We start from the raw sequence: 23,305 nt of genomic DNA, 5'->3' as shown, positions 1-23,305 counted from the left end.
CATTTGTCATTTTCAGGGACAATTAACCTAAGTTTGTCAGGGTTTTTTTTTTGTGGCGGGGAGCTATTTATTTTTATAATATCTGCTTGATTTATAAAAAAAAAAACATATATGAATAATTGAACAAGTAAAAAAAAAACAGCTCCAATAAAATACATCTTTTATAGTTTACATTTTGAAAATAGGAGTAGGAGAAGTAAAACCCGACCACTTAGTCTCTAAATAATTCTTATTGATAATATTATATTAGTACAATAACAGGACATTTGTCTGTACAATATACATAAGGACACTAACTATATCCAAGTAAGAGGCCCATAAACACATTTACAGTATTCAACACATTTTCTGTATAGATTCATGTGATGTACAAAACAATGGTTGCATCGGGAAGGGAATCGGGGTTAAAACTTTGCCAAACATTCATCATAAAAATTCCACATCAAATCGGTCACAGCCCGGGGTTAACAATGACCTCCATTGGCGACGTTAACATACAGGGTAGAAATTCAGCGATTGTGCGTCGAACCGGAGAGGAGAGAGGAGAGAGGAGAGGTGGATTCTTAGAAAGAAAAAGAAAAGCAGATTCTAGACCTTAAAGTAGGGACTTTGAATGCTGGGACTATGACAGGAAAATCTAGGGAGTTGGTTGGCATGATGATTAGGAAACCAGTAGATTTATTGTGTGTTCAGGAGCCCAGGTGGAAAGGCAGTAAGGCTAGAAGCTTATGGGCAGGGTTTAAATTCTTTTACCATGGTGTAGGCGGGAATATAAATTGAGTCGGGGGTTATTTTAGTATAGGGAAGAGTTAAGAACGTTCTGGAAGTGAAAATAGTGTCAAATTTAGGGTGTTATGTGTAATCTAATTAGTGGTTTATGCCCCTCTGGTAGGATTTGAACAAGAAGAGAAAGATAAATTCCGGAAGGCGCTAGAATAACTAGTTCTGAGTATCCCAAGGTGGAGTGAGAATTTGGATTGGTGTTGATTGTACAGACGCTCCCCACCTTACGAACGAGTTACGTTCCGGACGATCGTTCGTAAGGTGAATTTGTTCGTAAGTTGCTTCAGTGCTATATTTTGTATTATAATTTATGTTTAAAGCCTATATAAGTATATTGAAGGTTTATATAAGTATGTTTAAGGCTTGTACAAGTAACCTGCATTGGTTTGTACTGAAAAAAACTTTTAATAAAATGGAGAGAATACGTACAGTACTGTCCTGTACTACGTATGTTAGAGAGAGAGAGCGAGACACACACAGAATGTACATGTACGTAATAAGATAAATAAAATGAAGTTTAACTTACTTTTGGAAGATGTACTCGATGCTTAAGGAGATGATGGAGGAGGAGGAAGAGGAGGATTTTATATCATGAGAGATTCTTCGTCGTCGCTGGAATCGGCTTCAAAAGTTATTTCCTCCTTCATGGGGACCGGCGTTTCTTCCTCCTCCTCCTCGCCACGTTGCTCAGCCTCCAATGAGCTCTCACAGCGCCAAGCGTCGGTATTAGCGGCGGAAAGAAGCACTACGCGCAATACAAAATCTAACTTACAGCATTTCTTTCCGAACATTTTTCGACATACTGTACGCGCAGAAATGTTCGTATGTACCGTTGTTCGTAACTCGAATGTTCGTAAGTAGGGGAGCGTCTGTAATTGATTTGTTGGTGAAGTCATGTCAATTTGGTATCCGGGAGGAGAAGATGGTGGTGCAACAAGAGCGGAGGTAGAAACACACAGCTGGATTCAATCTTGCGCAGTCATGCAAAGGGGGCTTACTGACTGTGAGGTAGGTAGTGGTAGGGGAAAAAGTAGCTAGACAGCATATGGCGGTGGTGTGTAAGCTACTGTAACTCGGTTGGGGGTGAGCAAGATTAAGAAGAGAGAAGCAGAACAGAGAGCCCTGTGAAGGAAGCTGAGAATGGAAGAGTGTTGTGTTTTTCAAGAAGAGGTGAATCAGGCGCACAGTGGGCAAGGGAAGCTTTCGGGAAGTCCATTACAGCCAAGGTGATCCAAGAGACAGACGGGAGAGTACGGGGGAAAGGAGACTTGGAATCAGAAAGTGCAGGCAACACATACGAGGAAAGAGGATGTGCAGCGGGATAGGCTGATTAAAGCCAAGATGAATGTTTGCTAACTGGTGCCAGAAGGGGGAGGCTACAAGAGATAGCGAGGGTGGGTGACATATACTTAGAGTCAACAGTCCAGAGCAACGATGAGTGAGGTAAGGAGGTGACAAAACGGATTCAAGCAAGTTGGAATGAGTGGAGGAAAATGGCCGGTGTGTTGAGATACAGTAGATGTTTCTGCTATGATGTATGGATTACAGCTGGAAGTGGCGGATATGAAGATGTTGAGGTTTTATTTAGGTGTGGCCAGGATGGATATGATTAGAAATGAGCTCATCGGAGGATTTGGGGGAAATAAAAAGTACAGACTTAGACGGTTTGGACTGATTCAGAGGAGAGATAGTGAGTATATTGGTGGAAGGGTGATGAAGATGGAGCTGTCGGGAAAGAAAGGGAGAGGAAGACCTAAGAGAAGTTTGATGGATGTAGTGAGGGAAGACATGAGAGGGCAGCTGGTGTTAGAGAGGATGACACGATGTGGCGACCCCTAACGCAACAAGCCGAAAGGAAAATTGAGAAGAAGAGACTCTTGTGATGTACACCGATCATTAAAATATACTCATTGGGTACTAGATTTTCATTATGTTGAATTCCACATACTCATTTTACATTGATTGAATCACATATTCGGTGTTGCCTGCTCGCTTATTTACAGGTGTATTGGCATCAACGGGCATTTTACACTAGAGACTGTTTCGGACTAATTGACATTTCTTTTTATCATTTTAAAACCCGAAAAAATTAATTTCATACATTTTTGAGTACTTGATTAATCTCATTTAATATACTCAGAAATTGTATTTAAAATGGCATTGGGACAGCACAGTGGATAATCCATTGTTGTCTCAGAGCATCAAGGTTCTAGGTTTTAATTTCAACTTCAGGCCTTTATTTTTGCGGATTATTATTTTTTTTTTCCGAGAGAGAGCTCAGTATTGTTCATTCGGTAATTTTAACGATTAACATGTCATCATCATTGCTCTTTTTTTTCAGATGTGGGTGAGTATGTGCATGTGAATGTGTGTGTGTGTGTGTGTGTGTGTGCGTGCGTGTGTGTGTGCGTGTGTGCGTGCATGCGTGTAATCATTAGTTCACCTAAAACCTATTAAAAATCCCATACCGTTCACCTAAACCGAATACTTCAGAATCTAGCTAGAGTCGTGAGGTTGTCAGGAGAGCCGAGGAAGGATCAAAGAAGAGAAAGGAAAGTGAAATCCAGCACCGACCAGACATTACCTACTACCCACCGGGTTACCAACCAGAGTCTTTCACCAACCCCAGAAACATCTAAATTCCAACATATCAGGGAGACCTCAAGAGACCAAAGGAGAAACTGAGGAAAGGAAAAAAGGATAGATGAAGCAGAGTGAGATCCACAGACATCAGCCTGCACCGATTCAACGACCAGAGGAAGAAGCAGATTGTGTTTGAATTTCGATAAATGCTGGTTTGGTGGATCTGGCATGCATGAAAACCTCCACCAAAGAGGGGAACCGTCGACCCCGGCCAGGACAGAGCAAACACAACCCCCCAGGACCACCCGGGCCTATTTTTGCGGATTTTTCAATGTCAAACGTATGCTTGAGTTCTTCTGTCCCACTGTCATATACAGTACATGTTTTATGTATGTCGAAGTCAGCAGGCAGATGGCCCAACCCCTGTGACTCTGCACAGAATACGCCGTAAGGAAAATGGATGGATGGAATAGGAATGATAATATCATTTCAAAAATAGTGGTACTGTGAGATACAAGTTTAATTTGTTCTGTGACCACACTCGTAAGTCCAATCACTCGGCTCTCGTTTATCCATTTAAATGAATGAAAATGTTCGTTCAATCCTCATGGCAAAAAACAAAATATTTCGCTTTTTTTTCTTCTTCTGGGCTTCCATAGTTGGCGCTGCTGGGCTTCCGTAGCAACTATCATTCAGTGCAGAGGCTTGGCTTTGGATACAAGCTAGATCACCGTGGCAAAACAGTTCAATGTATAGTAAAAGCTTATAGTAAAAAATAGGATGCTAGATGTGATGGAGTCATGACGTTTTTGGCAGTACCAGCCGGATAATCGAAATATTTTATTAATTTTTTTATTATTATTAATATTTAGCTTTATTAGCTAAAACAGTGAGTAATAACCATTATAGGCGATTACGTGATTGCGAGAGCGCAAGTCCTCAAAATGACAATCTGGGAGATCTAGTTTTAAAATTCTGGTAGGGACTAGTGTTAAAGGATTATATATGTGTTTCTCACTATGTGTTAGCATTAGCATTAAGCTGCTAGCACACTAAAGTCTCAGAGCATAGATTCGAGCTTGACAAACAAAAACTGAATATTATTCCTTCTTGTAAGCATCAAATATCAAAGAATCCTGGGCATGAAAGGGCTGAATTATGAGATGATTTTGTTGTTGTTGCAAATCTCATTATGGAATCGGTCCATTCTTTGTTGTAATGTGGAAAGTCCACAAGACTGAAAGCATGGAATCGAGAGTCGTAAACAATACTCCCTTTTACTGCACTCACACACACAGAGCAAGTGTTGATGTGTGTCTATTATTACATTAACTGTTTAACATCGTTTCAATTATGTATGGACTTTCACAGGTGCTTTGGGCTTTTTAATTCCCCCAACAGTGCCAGTTGAAACCATATTTTGCTGATATTGGTCAGACCCGCAGTATATTTCCCTGGAGTGTTCAAATGCATTTTTATGTGCGAGCTAGTTGTAGAAAAGACTGTTGAGAGTGAGAGTGAGAGAGAGAGAAAAAAATTGACACACACACTGCATGGATGTGTGAAGAGAAACAAGTGCATGAACCAACACAAACAAACAGTGCATGCAAGCTTGTAGGCAACGCTGTGATGTATTATTCAAAGTCTGTTTCTTTTGTGATTCATTTGTTGAGGTTCAGAGGAAAAAGCTCCACTGACTAGCTCCCAGAGATGCACACTGCACCAGAACAAGACTTCCCAATAGCCGGAAGAATCTGATCTCTTCGCAGACGAGGTTGTCTGTCATCTGTCAGTGTTACCTGTGTCACATTATACACATCCAAATACAGTCTGCTAAATCGTTTCATAATAAAAAATAAAAAAAAGCAGCCCCAGAATAATCCCAAACCGCTGATACGACTGCACACGTCTGCTCATGTCCCAATTATCTGAGCCCACATGTAGAAACACACAATGCCTACAGCATCCTGCTCAACATCCCACATGACATCATTAAAGCCAAACAAACCGCCTGAATGTTTAATGTCCTGTTCTCCTCAACCTCTGCATGTGCCAAGCACCTCGTCTCTCGTTAATGTTGCTTTTGCCGCATGCTTTTCTTCTGCAAATCCCTTTTTCTTGCGTCTCATTTGTCTCTAGGTACCTTTTCTCCATTGCACAATCTAGATGATAGGGACATGTTAAATTGTTTGTTGTGCTAAAGGGTTTTGGTATATGGGAGTTGAGAGAAACTTGGAAGGTGCAGGCACAGTAAATTGGACTAAAGATTCTGTAATGTCTGCTGCATCCAAAAAGGCAACAAACTAACCAGATGCACTGAAAACAAAGTTATTTATTATTAGAACAGGGATGTGATTTGACCAAAGTGAAATTATCTGAAAATTTAGCCGGGGGTCTGGGGGCCGCTGGCACCCAACTAGGCCCCCCGGAGCTCATGGGTTTTCCGTGTTTTTAAGTACTTTCAATGCACTCACATGACAAAGAAATAGACAAAACAACAGCATAAATTTTCAATGTATATTGAACTATCCGATATAAAATGGCAGTTTTAGTCAACTCAAAATCAGTCACATTCAAAAACATTGGACTGCCTTTGCTTTTAAAAACTATCACTGAGAATATCATCATATCTAACTAATGTGATTACTAAGTTAACACATAAATAATGTTGAAGAGTTCAAATTTCATGAACAAATAATTGTATCATGACCAAATGAAAAGTAACTCATATTAGAGCATACCACAAATGTCTTTGTTATAGCAGAAGATGTTATCTGTCGGAGTCATGTGCATACACAATCAACTACAAAAAAAAAAAAAAAAAAAAAAATCGGATTTTTTTGGTGATTTTTTTTTTTTCGGATAAAAAAAGCGGAATTCCGCGAATTAGCGGAAAAATCACATCCCTGTTATAAACGCTGACATAACACTAATAGCGTGTCACTCTAAGCTTGCAATCACTTAAGATCATTAAAGCTTATCTAAAACAAACTAAAACCCAAAGATGGAGCCTAGATCCTCAAAAGAATGCTGATTGGCTATCTTTTGATTGGACTACAACAAGATCGATATCAAGTTTGGCAAATCGATAAAAGAATGAGAGATAAAATAGTGCAAAGGAAGTTGAAATATGGCTTTGCTTTTCTTTCATACAGTATATGCAGTGTAGTTATCTTGTCAATAGATGCAAGAAAAAAAGTGACAAGGCTTTAATCAAAAAAAAAAAAAAAAGATCAGCAACATAAAAATGAATGATAATCTGGCTCTATTGGGCAAAAGATACCTTGCACAAACGGTTTGATTGCACCACAGAATAGTCACTGAGAGACGATTAGCTACCGAAGCTTCTCTGACTCTCTTCAGATAACCAGCACAGATTTATGACTTATAAGTCAGAACTAAATGTTGTAAATCAGTGCAGTGGCATAAAATGCAAGTCAATAGGCCAACCTTCTGCTTTTACTGAATTTGGCGTTTAGTTCTTCTTCTATCCAATTTCCCTCCACGGATGAATAAAATATTGCTCGTCCATCCATCCTTCCGACATCCTTTGACAAAATCGGAACAGAAATAATACAAGACCGGTGTACAAAAGATACATTTCAAATACAAACTACAAGTTTTCCCCTTCAAAGTAATCCTCTTGGAGTCTCACGCACATTCCCAGCCTCTGTCACGCCTTCATGCACTCCTGAAAGAATTCTTCTGGAATCCTCCGCAGCTTTGGTGTCACTCGCCATCATGATGTCATCCACATCTTCAAAGCGGCTCTCCCTCTTTATAACCCCATTAAGCTTGAGAATGGGGGGGGGGGGGGGGTGGGTCACTCTGAGCCAAGTTGGGTGATTAGGGAGGCAGCTTCAGCACTGTGATATTCTTCTCAGCCAGGAACTGTCAGATGCTCGGGGCATTGTGATTGTTGTCATGATGAAGTAGCCACAAGTTGCCCCGCAACAACTCTTGCCCTTTTCCTCTTGCTCACGGAATGACGCAAACGCCACGGGGTCTTTTTGTAAACGTGCTGCTTGTTCGCCAGACGAAGCGTATAACCTACAGTTTGGGTCTGAAATATATCTTTTGTAACCTTTTCTGACTCACCTTTTATATTGGGATCTAAAATGACCACTGACCATTTTTTATATATATCTTGCAGTTCTATTAAATCTTTTGTCAGCTCAGCTTTTTCAGCTGTTTGAAGGCACCATGGTGAGTTTTTATGTACAACAACTTAAAAATAAATCCCCCCTTTTTAACATTAAAACATATTTTATTTATAATAAACAATGCTTCAGCCTACCACAAACAAGCTAGACAATCAAACTGCTTGTTGAATCATGTTTTATCGGCCTTGACTGGGCTTGGGTGTTTGGCCTTTGGAGTGTGATGTGTATTTACCTGAATCCACGGCCATCTGTCATTTTCAGCTGCAGTCCATGCGTTCACCAGACCCTTCTTGTTGAGCCGTGCAAAGTACGGGTACCACTTCTGCAAGCCAAATAAAGCCCGGTGGGTGGAGGAGGCTGTTATCTGCTGGTTGGAGATTATGCCGCCTTCCATGCCCAGCGGTCCAGAGCATTCTGAGCGGAGAACACACAGAGGGGCATTTATCATATTGCATTTATCAAAAGTACAATATGTAAGAGTGCGACTGCAACAAATAAAGTGATGTTGATCTTGGGTGCACACAAGCCAAAATGCTAAATTTCAGTACCTACTCTCTGTTGAATGTAACCTCTATAACCTCTTCTTTTGTTTGAGACATTTCCAACTCATCTTGTGCAATCTGTCTTAATGTCTTAAACAGACGCTCCCCTACTTACGAACATTCGAGTTACGAACAACGGTACATACGAACGAACATGTCTGCGCGCATGTCAAAAAATGTTCGGAAAGAGATGCTGTAAGTTAGATTTTGTATTGCGCGCCTTTTTCCGAGTACTGTAGTGCTTCTTTCCGCCGCTAATACCGACGCTTGGCGCTGTGAGAGCTCACCCAGGCTCAGCAACGTGTCGAGGAGGAGGAGGAAGAAACGCCTGTCCCCATGAAGAAGCCATCGCACTCTTCGAGCAGCAAGACCCAAATATTGAACGTTGCACAAAGGTTGCAAATCAATTGAATGATGCCATACAGTGCTACCGCATCATTTATGATGAAAAAAGAAGAAAACTGTGCAATCGTCGTTAGATCGCTTCTTTCGGCCAGTTTTTAGTAAATCCTCCAAGGAAGATACTCATCAACCCTCATCTTCTTCTCCGCGACCCTCAACTTCTTCCTACATTGAAGTTACGGAGGAGGAAGTAACTTTTGAAGCCCATTCCAGCGACGACGAAGAACCTCTCATGATATAAAATCCTCCTCTTCCTCCTCTCCTTAAGCATCGAGTACATCTTCCAAAAGTAACTTCATTTTATTTATCTTATTACGTACATGTACATACTGTGTGTGTCTCTCGCTCTCTCTCTCTAACATACGTAGTACAGTACTGTACGCATTCTCTTTAAACATAAATTATAATACAAAATATAGCACTGAAGCAACTTACGAACAAATTCACCTTACGAACGATCGCTGGAACGTAACTCGTTCGTAAGTAGGGGAGCGTCTGTATAGACAAAATGCTGTATTATCTAATTTCTACGGAGCCCCTCTAATGCCAAGGTATGATTTTTTTGTTGTTGTTGCTAATCTGCACCCACAGTTTAGTCATCTGTACAGATGACTAAACTGTGGGAACAGGTTAGTGAACTGTTGGAACATATGAGTAAACTGTGGGTACATATTACTAAACTGTGGGAACGGATTACTAAACTGTGGGTACACATTAGTAAACTGTGGGAACAAATTACTTTGACACCATAGCAATGTAATTTTTTTCTGAAATATTAGGTATTTTGTTGGCTTATAATGCGGAAGTAAAACGCCCGGTTCAGTAAAACTCCCAGTGTGGATAAAAGTCGATTTTTCTCGTTGCTATCCCTTTAAACTCGCTGATCCGTGATGCGCCCCAAAAATCCTTATCGTGTAAAGTCTAATCATTAGTAACTAAAGTCAGCCATGTCGCCGAGGTGTTGTCAGCCCACAGTGAGAGGAAGCTTGGTCGACACATTTAATCATCAGGACTGACTCACACAGAGAAAAATCACACTTGCAACCTACGACAGACCTGCCAGTGCTTACATCTGTGAGACGAATTCGCCCCAGAAGGACGTGTAAAGGAAGAATGACCCAATGAAAACAATTCAAGCAGCACATCATGTCCGGCTGCTAAAACAATTGGCTTCAAAAGCAACATGGAGCCAGCAATGTCTCCCAACTGTCCAAAGGGACGGAACGGAGACAAAAAGAAAACAAGGAATATCTGTGTGGTGAATGCAATGAAAACAGTTTTTTACAATTCCACCCCTGTTAAGTCACTTTCACCTCAGAAGACCTTTCCTGCGTGTGTGTGTGTGTGTGTGCGTGTGCGTGTGTATGACTCAATAGTTCCAGACAGATGAGAGGATGTCGGCGGTGAATGTGGGATTCCACTATTTACCTAATTTTCCAAGTCAATTCATTTGATCCTCTAAACAATTTCGGGGACTCACATTTCACTACAGGGTGTTTTTGAAATGTCTCTCAACAAAAAAACGACTCAAACACAAAAGTACATACCTCAAGCCAGTGATCAATTAATTAGATTTAATATGTTCATAAATCTAACTGATTGAAAGGAGAACATTTGATTAAAATTTTTAGGGTTGTTAGGCGATTAAAATTTTTAATCGTAATTAACTGCATGACTTCAATAATTATCGCACATTTTATATCTGTTCTAAATGTTCAAGAAAATGTACAAGAATTTTTTAAAATTTATTTTCATACTCTTGTTAATATAAAAGTGGTATAAGAAAATTAACTAATAGAAATATGGCTGCATCTGCAACAGTAATTTAATAGTAATTCATAAAATGGAGTTAAAATTAAAAAGATGCACTGTACTGTAAAAAAACAAGTGTGATATTGATTTGTGTTGTGACGGTGACAACTCAATGCATTTTTCTTTTCATATTAAGAGCTATCTTATTTTGAAGTAACTTGTGAAATTCTGACTCAACTACTCAACTCCATTCAACTACTCAAGTGCTTTTGGCAGCTCATCATCCAACCGGCCAATTTACAGAGGAACTTTTTATTCACCCGTCTTCTGCTGTCATTGGAATGCTTCGGAGAGCATCATCATAGGTCTGCACAGGTTCAAGAGTATGAAAATAAGATGGTTATGGGCAAAATAGCAGTTAGCCTCACTAGCCTGGGTTACTCCAATCGCTGCTAGTCTTTACATGTTTATACCAGCAGGACAAATTATAATTGCAAACAATCTTTAGTAATTCAACCCCTAAAAAGCATTCTACACAGCTTTTGCCAGCATGCCGTTTTCCCTTTTCTTCAAACCCTGTATTGTATCCATTTCAATGTTGTACCCATTAGGCATCAGACAAGCCATCAACCAACAGCATGCTGTTGCAAAGCCACGGTCCTTCTCACCTTGCAGACATGAGTGGGCACTCTTAATGATCTGCCTGCCAGTCGTCTATCAGAGCAACAGAGGCAGGCGGCCCCTGAGCTTTGGCCTGCTGGCCCCTGAGCATGCATCAGCCCTGCGACAGCCCCCATCACTAAAACGGCAGCACCGCCATGCTGTGACAGCTGAATCCATCTCACACCAGCCCTACCTACAGCCTAAATAAATTAGCAGATCAATACTAATGAGCAGGCAGCAGATGGGGAGATGAATAAAATAATAATAGGCATATCTACCAGGTAGCAGGTGGCAACGGGGGATTCAACATGTGACACGTGAGGATGGATGAAACACACCTGTATGTGTATGGTGTGTTAAAAGTTGCAGAGGCCTAGTGTACAGTCCCCCTACTCAGAATAATAGAACTTATATAGGCTAATAAAATAATAATCAAGTGCAGTATGTACTCTCCCTGTCGCGTGGGTCACTTCCAACATTCCACTAATGAACCTTGTTGACCATTTTGAGTACTTACTAGGGGTGTCAAAATGAGTGTGTTAATTTTGAGTTAATTTAAAGTTATTTTAATTTCTTTTCCACTCATTTTTGTTTAATGCGCGATTAATGAATGTGCAGAATTTCACAAGTTACTAAATGTTAAAGATTAGATAGCTCTTAATATGAAATGAAAAATGCATGTAATTCTTACAAATTATGCCATCTAGTGGCAGAAAAATGACCTCAACACAAATCAATATCACACTCGTTTTTTAGAGTACAGTGCATCTTTTTTTCATTTTAACTAAATTTTATGAATTATTATGAAATTACTGTATCAATAACAAAGATGAAGCCATATTTTTTTTTCCACTTTTATGTTAACAAGAATATGAAAACTTAGGAAAAAATTGTACGCTTTATTGTACATTTAGAACAGATATAAAATTTGTGATTAATCGTGACGTCATGCGATTAAAACAAATGTAATCGCCTGGCGCGCCCTAGTACTTATACAATTAATACAAAGAAAATGTCTCTTATAAATTAATGATTTATATGTCATCAGGCCAATTGAAAAAAAATATGTACATTTAATTGTACATTTAGAACAGATATAAAATTTGTGATTAATCGTGACGTCATGCGATTAATTGCGATTAAAACAAATGTAATCGCCTGGCGCGCCCTAGTACTTACACAATTAATACAAAGAAAATGTCTCTTATAAATTAATGATTTATATGTCATCAGGCCAATTGAAAAAAAATGTGTACATTTAATTGTACATTTAGAACAGATATAAAATTTGTGATTAATCGTGACGTCATGCGATTAATTGCGATTAAAACAAATGTAATCGCCTGGCGCGCCCTAGTACTTACACAATTAATACAAAGAAAATGTCTCTTATAAATTAATGATTTACATGTCATCAGGCCGATTGAAAAGAAAAATGTACATTTAATTGTACATTTAGAACAGATATAAAATGTGTGATTAATCGTGAAGTCATGCGATTAATTGCGATTAAAACAAAGATGTAGCCATATTTTTTTTCCACTTTTATGTTAACAAGAATATGAAAACTTAGGAAAAAATTGTACGCTTTATTGTACATTTAGAACAGATATAAAATTTGTGATTAATCGTGAAGTCATGCGATTAATTGCGATTAAAACAAATGTAATCGCCTGACGACCCTAGTACTTACACAATTAATGCAAAGAAAATGTCTCCTACAAATTAATGATGTATATGTTATCAGGCCAATAGAAAACCATATCACGTTGCATTTTTTTAAAAAATTTTTAGGAGGAGTGGGAGAATTGTGATGCAACTCTGTGCGGCCACACATACTGCATCTACCAAAACCCGCCACTGCTTGCGTGCCACATTGACTGTACTTCAAACACAAAATATACGATTTAGATCAAGAACTTGCAAGCAAAGAAATTGAAAAATGAAATGTAACCCGTCGAAGAAAGCTCTATGTATTCCAATACAGTAGACGCATATCTTTTCCTCTAGACGAGCCACACCTGCAAAATAGGCAGGGAATGCTTTCTGTGAACTGAAGACATACTGTGAGATAGAAAAGCAGATGAATACATTTGTGAGTCACAGTGCAGTGGAGGCGCTCGGTTCCGAGTCTACTGGAACATTAATCCTAATCTGCTCCTAGAGTGAGTAGGCAAAATCCTCAGAAGGAGCATAATAAACACACTAAGTTCCTTCTGAGCTACTGAGCATTTTGTAAAAGAGAAAGCCACTTGTGATAAGACAGAAGCGCTCTCTCGTTCTCCGCGCAGCCAAGGGGGAGCACTTTAGTAAAACAACAAATTGGTTGTGAGTCGTCAGCATTGTAATGTTTGAACATATTGTCATTACTTTATGCTTGGGGGTTTCATGCGTTTTTATAAGCGTGTTGTCTTTTGTCTTAGTAGTTTAATAAACAAACTTATTCCGTATGACGTGAACTAAATCGAAATGAAAAGAACCTGTGTGTGTGTTTACATGCGCTAACCACTGCAATTACCAGCAACATCAGATATTGCTGTGTGAAGTGGGTGAATAGAAGGAATTTAAAGATGAATAACAAAGCTTGTACATACTATGTTGACAGTTCCTCCCCATGTACTCCCCAGGGCATTCGCAGGAGTAGTTTGCAACCAGGTCGGTGCAAAGGCCTCCGTTCTTGCATGGTTCTCTTTCACATTCATTAATATCTGAAAATACAAACGCACACAGCCACAGATGAGCAGAAATAACATATAGATTTGAATTCAAACTAGAGCTGTCAAATGATAACATTTTTAAAATCAGATTAATCACATCTTAGAATTTTGATTAATCACGATTAATCGCTTAATCAAAAAGCCTTTTTAGCAACATGTTTTGCCCGCTAAATTTAAAGAGTGCCTGGTATGTGTTATTTCTTTCGACATTTAATGTTATGAGGACATCTTCAACATTTTGGGATCCACTGCACACGCTCATCCTCCTCTTTTTTTAATCAGTTGTTGGAACTTGCATAATTTAAAATGGGAAAAAAATGACCTCAATAGTTTGTCATGAACGAATATTCTGAATGTCATATGCAAACATTTATGAAATGCTTTACTTTAATGCATGTAGTAACCATCCGCTGTCCGGGAGGATCATCTGCGGTCAAAATTGAAAGTGTGATTAATCTGCGTTAATACATGATTAATGCAATTTTTGTGATTAATTAATTAGTTAGCGCTTTAATTTTGACATCACTAATGACAAACCATGGGCACTAATTCTCAATTTAAAAATAATGTAATGGAAATGGAGAGTGGTTTTATATATATATGGTTAACGATTAAATAAAAAAATGGGGTCTCAAGTCAGAGTAAAACAGGGTAAGCCATTTTATTAACTGGAAAAGCATTTTGTGATTTATGAAAATGGCATTATTTTTATCACTTCATAGAAAAACAGTTGGAAATAAAATTAATTACTAATTTTTGTGATTAATTAATTAGTTAGCGCTTTAATTTTGACATCACTAATGACAAACCATGGGGCACTAATTCTCAATTTAAAAATAATGTAATGGAAAAATGGAGAGTGGTTTTATATATATATATATATATATATATATATATATATATATGGTTAACAATTAAATAAAAAAATGGGGTCTCAAGTCAGAGTAAAACGGGGTAAGCCATTTTATTAACTGGAAAAGCATTTTGTGATTTATGAAAATGGCATCATTTTTATCACTAAATAGAAAAACAGTTGGAAATAAATACATGCAGTACAGTTAGTGACACAATAGGTTCTTATTTTTTTCCAAATTGAAATCATTCATTTTACTCACTATAGTCAATCCTTGAAATAAACCCCCGGTGATAGTGTTTGTGTTAAAAAGCAAGTTTTCGGTGTAATGTCACTCAGGTTGTTAATGGTATTACAGCTAAATGAGGTTGTTAACCAACTGACTGACCATCAGTCTAATGAAAACCTACATGAAAGGTTGAGTTCACAAGTTACATAATACAGATAGAGGCACAGTGTATCATAACAGTGTGCTGTATTGATTTTCCGCAGGCCTTAGTCCTTGGCATGTAGAAGAAAAAAAGAAAACAGCGCCCACCTACAGAGTGACAGAATTATTTCACCACAGCACTAAACAATACTGTAGTTACCATACTCCTTTAAGATCATAACACACTTTTTTTTTCTTTTTTTTTATCACTAGGTTCAAATGCAGAGATTACGGGCAAGCCACTGAAAATAGCCCGGAGCCCAACACACAAAAGAGGAAAGCACAGTGAGTACCTGTACCATTTACCTCCATTTTATGAGCAGTCATAACCCCCAAGGAGATCAGGACTAGAACTTGACTACCGCAAAATCATATGGGGGAGGATGATTGCCTCAAGGAATGTAGTAAAAAGCAGTGAATGAAAAGGGGGAGACGGTGAAAGAGTGACAGCGTATCGAGCTAGAATCCATACAGATATGACAGAAAGCAAAACACTCACATAGATTGACGAAATAAACCAGTTCAGGAGATTTCTTAAACGCGACTGTGGTTGCAATCTTACATACTAAAATGTGCTGTCACTAAAAACAGTCTCCTTCCTGTACTGTATAATAAAATGCATACATACAGAAAACACCAATACTAGATTATGCTGCGAGATTTCAACAATGAATTGAGATAAAACCGTCCACCCATCTTTTTTATAGATGAAAATCTGCTAACTACAACTACTATATTGTATTTGTTTGAGCATCTCTGTATATTTTAAAGTGTTGTGCACAAATGCACGTGCGGCGGAGGTTTTTTTTTTTTTTAAATCCTATTTGTTGTCACCATCTTCCCACCCGGTATCATCTGCGACTTTGAATGTGTGTGGATTTTAAAGACCTGGCCTATTAAGTGACATGGGAGTCAGAAAATGAGAGTGTAGTTTGCTGTTGAAAGTTCAGATTTTGCCAGTCTGCATGAGTACTTGGATACCGTTACCGTTTGTTAAAAATAAATAAAAAAAGATTGAAAGTGCACTGGTAAGGGCATTAAGATACGTTCTGTTTTTTGTTTTGTTTTTTTCCCAGGAGAGCTCAGTATTGTTCATTCGATTTGACATCATCATTGCTCTCCTTTTTTTAAAAAACAAATAAATAAATGAAAAAATTAATAAAAATGTTTTTTTTCCTTTTTTTTTTTAAATATATATACATATACACACATATATATTTTATATTTTGTTTGTTTGTTTTGTTTTTTGTATGTGGGTGAGCATGTGCATGTGCGTGTGTGCGTGTGTGTATTCATCAGTTCACCTAAAGCCCATTAAAAAAAAAATCCCATACTAATAATATAATATAATAATAAATTGCCAAATGCAGAAACATCAATGTAAGTTATCACGATGTGGTGTTTCTCGTTAACAGACAGAATTAAGTAACCAGAATTAGGTTAAAAAATTCTATATACGTAGACCATGTTTCTATAAATTTTGATATTTGGTTTTTATTTGAGGCAGATATTTTTTCCATTAAAATGTGATTTATAAGGAGACCATTGGTCGATATTCAGAGTTTGTTTATTTTTCCAGTTAACAAGAATTGTTTTTTTAGCGATAGTAAGGGCTACAAGTGTAGATTGAAATTAAGATACGTTCTGATGAGCGGTGGTAAACTATGTTAAATTAGCAAATGATCTTTACTGTTCTGTAAGCCAGCATGGAGTTTGACAGTTTTCTGACGTAAATCAATCATTAAACGTGTAGAATTATAAACTGAAGATGTATCACCATACTCACTTAATTGAAAGTGTACAAAAGTATGTTTTTCAGAGAGGTCAAGTGTAAGCTGATGATTTTGAGGAGGAAATGGAGTAGTAGTTATAGCAATGTTGGCCATGATAGAATTAAGGACAATGAAAAAAGTGTCAATGGTGCTAGTTGGCCCCAAGGACAACATGAGTAACCCATGGGTCTGTTCTGAACATATCTCACCAGTGATGGGACACTGACTCGCTAAGAATTAAAACAGAAGAATGTTAACGTTTATTTTATTTAATCTGTCCCAAATATTATTTTTTAAATTATACAGATTGTGTTCAATGGGATTTTTTTTTTTTATGTATTTATTTTTATTTATCCAAATATTTCCAAAAGGGTCATTGTAGAGCTGAATACATGACACCGTGATATTTTGCTCACGGTTATCATACCGTCATAATCTTTTTTTTTTTTTTTCATAGAGAGCTCAGTATTGTTCATTCGATTTGACATCATCATTGCTCTCCTTTTAAAAAAAAAATAATAATTAAAAAATAAATGAAATGGTTTTTTTTCTTTTTCTTTTTCTTTTTTTTAATATATATACATATATATACATATACACACATATATATATATATATATATATATTTTTTTTTTTTTGTATGTGGGTGAGCATGTGCATGTGCGTGCGTATTCATCAGTTCACCTAAAGCCCATTAAAAAAAAAATCCCATACTAATAATATGATATAATAATAAATTGCCAAATGCAGAAACATCAAAATAAATTATCACGATGTAGTGGCTCTCGCTAACAGACAGAATTAAGTAACCAGAATTAGGTTAAAAAATTCTATATACGTAGACCATGTTTCTATAAATTTTGATATTTATATATTATTATATATTTTGATACCGTCATATTCTAATGTCGGCCCATGCCTATTTGGGATACCAGTGAGCTGGAGCCTATTCCAGCTGATTTTGGGTGAAGGCAGCGTACATCCTGGACTTGTTGCAAGCAAATCACATGACACAGACATACAACCATTCACAATAACATTGAACTTAGAATAATTTAGTCCATTCATTAAATGTGTATTTATGATGCTATGTTATTTGTTTCCTCCTACTAACCTGAGAAGTAAAGTTTTGGTCAAGGTTATGGCTGGAGGGGACACAAATGGAACCCAGCTGCATATCGTCGCACAATGCTCTCTGGTCTAACTCTGAAACCGCTCTCATCAGTTCACTGGAACGTCTCTTTCTTTGCCTCGGCTCCTATTATTCTCGAAAAAGTGTCTCCGTTGGACAATAATGAGAGCAATGAATAGTGCTATATGTCAGGAACCAAGGCTGGCCGAGAGCGTAAATTGGCTGTGGTGTATCCAGGGAGCAGGAAACATGCTTTCAGGTCTGCAATGGTATGGGTCAGTGGTGACCTTTCTACTGGGCTGCGATGACCTCAACAGTGCCTGCACCTGCTGTGGACACATGGCCAGAGAAAATCTGTCTTTCAGTTCATCCAGGTCACTGTAGAAAAGTACCTCTTTGAGATTAAAGATTAGCATATAGATGGAATTGTGAGACCAACCAAAGTCAAACTATGCATGGCTTTTATTTTCACAGAGCAAGTCAAACATTTTAATTGTTTTCCTATTAGACTTCATAGCAGGCGCTCATGCTTTTATTTATGTATAAAGCATGTGTACAAAAAACACATTCGATCTCACCATGGGCTAAAAATGGTATCATTTTTTAATTCTCAAAAATAAAGAAAACTGCAGTTCACCAACTTTACCACTAGGTAGAGTAACTACAGTGTTTTGTCTGTGCTCTACATGCCTGCAGAGGTTGTTTTTCATCCATCCACAATCCCTTCACATATTGCTTATCCTGCTGGAGATCATGAGACGCTCGAGCATATCCCAACCGCCACCCAATCACATATAATGAAAAACAACCATTCACATACAGCATCTTCAGATCAAGTACACAACGCTGGCTAACCCACAGCAGAGACTTCTCAGCTTCCTAAGCAAGCAAGTAGATCCTTTTGACCTTCAGGCTATGAACGTCAGTGTGACCAGCATGCACAGCAGCCATCATGGATGAAGCAGATAATGTAATTAACCTCTGACCCTGAATACTCAAACCTTGTTAGAAGTAATCATCCCACTCCCTAAACAGCGAGGGTTTTAGCCTGGAAAAGCTTCCCTGCTGATGTGATTTCATGGTGGTCCGGCAGGCAGACGTTGGATTGGATACAGAAAATCTTGCGATTCTCGAGATAACAGCGTGAATTCATTAAGGGGGATATGAAAAACAGACGCCCGATGAGTATATACTGTTTGAAGGCTTGGTGGAACTAATGTACTGCATATCATCGGTTTATAAGCACAATGACAGAACTCTTTATTAACTCGTTCGCTGCCATTGACGGCTATAGACGTCAAAAATTCATTTGAACTATTTCTAGTTTAACATTTTTTCCCACTTTTGTTAACAAAAGTATAAAAACCTAGAATTTTTTTTGGTATTAGAACAGATATAAAATTTGGGATTAATCGTGAGTTAACTAGTGAAGTCATGCGATTAATTAGGTTTAAAAATTGTTTTCTCCCGACGGCCCTAATTTTTTTTTTTTTTAAATTTCTTAAAAAAAAAAAAATCATTAAAAATTATTTTTTTAAAGAAAAGGTTATTAAAAATTAGGGGCATCAGGTTTCTAAATGTACGAAAAAAAATCAAGGTTTTCATACTCTTGTTAACAAAAATGAAAAAAAAAAAAGTTAAAACTAATAAAAATAGTTAAAATGAATTTTTGACGTCTATAGCCGTCAATGGCAGTGAATGAGTTAAATCAGTTAGGTAGAGAATTTATACATTTGCGTCTGGGAGTGAAGGCCATTTAATATTTTTATATGGAGTCCACAGTCCAAATATGAATTCTACATTGGGTAGAGTAACTCGGTAAAAGCAAAAACTTACACAAAGTAAGTGAGACGCAAACTGCAATGAAAGCTAACAGCACAAATATGTCCCAGCTTCTTTTCTGACCACGACTGATTAATATGCACATCTCCGTTGGGACACAAATCCTATATGCTCATTTAATCCTTCGCACTGATTACATTTCTCTCCTTCCTTTTTTGAGCAGGTTCCATCGTCGAGTGGAAGTAAAAGATCGGCTCACATTTCAAGCACACATGAAAGAGGAGCGCCTCGTATTACTTCTGTAACATAGCCAAGTCTAAAGCTTCATATTTTTCAAGAGTTGATATGTTGGAAAAAGAGTAACTTAAGGTCAGTATCTGAGCAAATATGGCACATACCACTTGCATTGATCTCTAATGCAATTTTTTTTTTATCTGGTAGGAAAGTGAGTGTTATCATACTTCGCGTGCTTCTCATCTCGGGATATGATGATGCATTCAACTTGCAGGATTAAGACCGGTGTATTTCGATGACTAGCTCATCTTGAAGGGGAGTTATTCACAGCAGCACTCTAGAAGCCCCTTAAAAAGATATTTTAGCGAATGTGATGCTGAAAGGTTTGAGTATCTGAGGATAAAAAACATCCAGGGTTATACCCTCTCTTTCACCCCGCCAGATAGGAGAGGCTCCAGCTCACCAATGACATTGTGAATTGTAGAAATTTAATGAATAAATGAAGGAATGCAGACCAAATGGGCAGAATGTAAGCAGATCTTCACACAAACACAGGATGACACAAAAAGGAAGTTCCGTCACCTCTGTGGAATTGCAAAAATACATACATTTTTATTTAACCCGGATAATAATATGGTATTTCATTAACGATAAACAAACGGAACATCTGGTATATGTGACAATTCTTCCAGTTCACAGTCAAATTAATAAAATAACAAAAGAATGAATCTGTCTTAATCTCATTGCTCCCAAAAACGTATAAATATGTTTTATTTTAAATATTACCCATTGTTTTTTTTTAATGTTAGAGCACAGAAGGCTTTGATGCAGCCTCTGAACTGAAGAGAACGGTTGAAGCAATGGTGGTTATTACAAAAAACGGCCAGCTGGTGGCAGCAGAGTATAAGAGATCAACCAGAACCATGTTGCAAAAAGCTGTTTTCCCCCACAGTTTTAAAGAGATTTGTGAAAAATGATTAAACTTTCGCTATATTCTAATGCTAATTGCTGCAGAACAGAAACAGATAGAAATATACTTTTTTTTTCCTGATGACAGAAGAGACTCTAATCTGTCTTTTGGTAGGTTCCATGTTTTTATAGCACACACAATATTCTGTGGGCCTTGCAAAAACAGTCAAAATCCAGCAAAACAGCCGGGAGCAAAGGGGGTTGCTTCTGTGAAAATGGCTGGGAGCGAATATGTTAATAACACACTGATTCTCAGAGTACAAAGGCAATTCTCAATTGCAGTATTACATTTCAAGGAGAAGCAAAAATGTATACAAACCTATTTTTGCAAATTAACCTTGCCTTAATTTGCGCTTAGCTCTGCTACTGTTTATCGATGTTAAAACATTCTTGATTAGAGTCAGTGTCCAGAAGACGTATAATGAGTTGATGCTGTCAAATTAAGGATGCTTCAGCAGTTTCAACTAAGTAAATTCACTCTGACTCTAATTATTCATTTATCTTTGAACTCTCCAATAGTATTTGACTTATGATCAGATGAGGAACTAATATGGCTGTATTTTGGGTGAAGTAATCGTTATTTACATAAAGTTCCTCTAAAAGGATGTAGGTTTACAAACTGCCCAATCTCACCTCATTTGATTGTCTCGATTCATTGCGTCTTTTGTTTGGTTAAGCTTTTCTCAGTGTGTCGTCGTGGCTGCTAGTGCCAGACGAAAACCTCGGGCAGTATTGAGTGTGAGGATTTAGAAATGCCTCTCGGATGATACTGTCACCATCTTCCAGGTCCCGCAGGTCCTTCCTCCCCAAAGAGGCCAGGAGGTCACAGTGTAGCGGAATTAAAGCCGAAAGGGGTTTAAAAACTTCTTCACAAAAAGGCACAAAGTGGAGGAAAAGTTGAAGAAATGCATCATTTTAAGGAGTTCTTTAATAGGATGGCTGAATGAATTGACGTGGATTAATTTGCTTTTTACAGGGATGTGATTTGACCAAAGTGAAATTATCTGAAAATTTAGCCGGGGGTCTGGGGGCCGCTGGCACCCAGCTAGGTCCAGGGTCCGTGTTTTTAAGTACTTTCAATGCACTCACATGACAAAGAAATAGACAAAACAACAGCATAAATTTCCAATGTATATTGAACTATCCCATATAAAATGGCAGTTTTAGTCAACTCAAAATCAGTCACATTCAAAAACATTGGACTGCCTTTGCTTTTAAAAACTATCACTGAGAATATCATCATATCTAACTAATGTGATTACTAAGTTAACACATAAATAATGTTGAAGAGTTCAAATTTCATGAACAAATAATTGTATCATGACCAAATGAAAAGTAACTCATATTAGAGCATACCACAAATGTCTTTGTTATAGCAGAAGATGTTATCTGTCGGAGTCATGTGCATTCACAATGAACTACTAAAAAAAATAAAAAATAAAAAATAATAAATAAATAAAAAATTCGGAATTCTTTTTTTTTTGGGGGGGAGATAAAAAAAAGCGGAATTCCGCGAATTAGCGGAAAAATCACATCCCTGTTAATAGGTTGGCTGAATGAATTGACGTGGATTAATTTGCTTTTTAAATGTAAAATGTGTTGTAATTGGAAGCAAACGTGAAACCAAATGTCTGCATTTTTTTTGCGGCGAAAAAACTTTCCAGAGGTTTTTCAAACAAGAATATTTTCCACAACAGTTTATAATGGGCAGGACTTGCCCAGAGCCGAGAGCTACATGTGAAACAAAAACATCTCACTCTTAAATTATTAGTGATGGGTCTGACACAGGAGGATGTGAAAACCTGCATCGGGCCAACAGTAACTACAGCAGTGAAAACAACTTTGCACGATAAATAATATCTGGTGCTGCTCGGTGTTGGAACAAGGAAAAAACAAGACCGCTTTTGGCTGCATTCTAAAAGGTTAAATAACATATCAATGTCAGGGGCTCCGACAAAAGTGGTCCCTAACACCTTGATCCCACCTTGTTACCCTCAGTTTGTTATCCAAAGTGCCCTCTGACAGAGACGAGATAGCTTTATCTTACCCGGGATGCGGCAACGACAACAGACATTTACACGTCCTGTCGCATACACGCACGTATAGAGTTGAAATGAAACTTAACTGCTTTTGTATATGTACAGAAGAATTATGATTTGACCTTCATAGGCACTCACTGTAAATACAAATTGGTGTAAAATAACATCAGCAAAATAGGCTGAAATTGAACACGTTTAAACATGACTGGATTCACCAAATAATGATCAACTCAAAGACAGGCAGAAGCGATGCCGACAGCGCAGTTTGTCAACCAGGCTAAAGGTTACCAACACAGCATTTTGCATCCCGGTCAATGTTGATCCACAACACGATTAATTAGCATGCTACTCTGAATTAGCAGCTCATAAGGCATGCAAAACTACTGTGAAGATTTCTGTCAGAAAAATTTGACCGTGGCAGATGACACTCCCAACTGGGGAGAGGGGGGGGGGGGTAGGTTGGAGCGGGCATGAGCTTATATATAACAA

At 37.9% G+C, this 23,305-nt stretch overlaps 1 protein-coding gene and 1 long non-coding RNA gene across 4 annotated transcripts in view; one reads left to right on the top strand and one right to left on the bottom strand.

The window, feature by feature from the left end:
• Nucleotides 1–23,305, bottom strand: part of edil3a (EGF-like repeats and discoidin I-like domains 3a) — a 105,425-nt gene that overhangs the window by 35,601 nt on the left and 46,519 nt on the right. For all 3 annotated transcript variants that reach the window (XM_077561947.1, XM_077561948.1, XM_077561949.1), the window contains 2 exons: nt 13,483–13,596; nt 7,762–7,943 (listed from right to left, as the gene is read on the bottom strand). In XM_077561947.1, the coding sequence (XP_077418073.1) occupies nt 7,762–7,943; nt 13,483–13,596 (296 nt within the window). The remainder of the gene's footprint in view (nt 1–7,761; nt 7,944–13,482; nt 13,597–23,305) is intronic.
• LOC144049230 (uncharacterized) lies at nt 7,249–8,063 on the top strand. Its single transcript, XR_013293518.1, has 3 exons — nt 7,249–7,427; nt 7,520–7,572; nt 7,791–8,063. It is a non-coding gene; the product is annotated as an uncharacterized LOC144049230 (long non-coding RNA).

This window comes from Vanacampus margaritifer, chromosome 3, assembly GCF_051991255.1.
Source record: "Vanacampus margaritifer isolate UIUO_Vmar chromosome 3, RoL_Vmar_1.0, whole genome shotgun sequence".
In the NCBI taxonomy this organism is placed as follows: domain Eukaryota; kingdom Metazoa; phylum Chordata; class Actinopteri; order Syngnathiformes; family Syngnathidae; genus Vanacampus; species Vanacampus margaritifer.
This window is presented reverse-complemented; position numbering and strand designations above follow the sequence as displayed.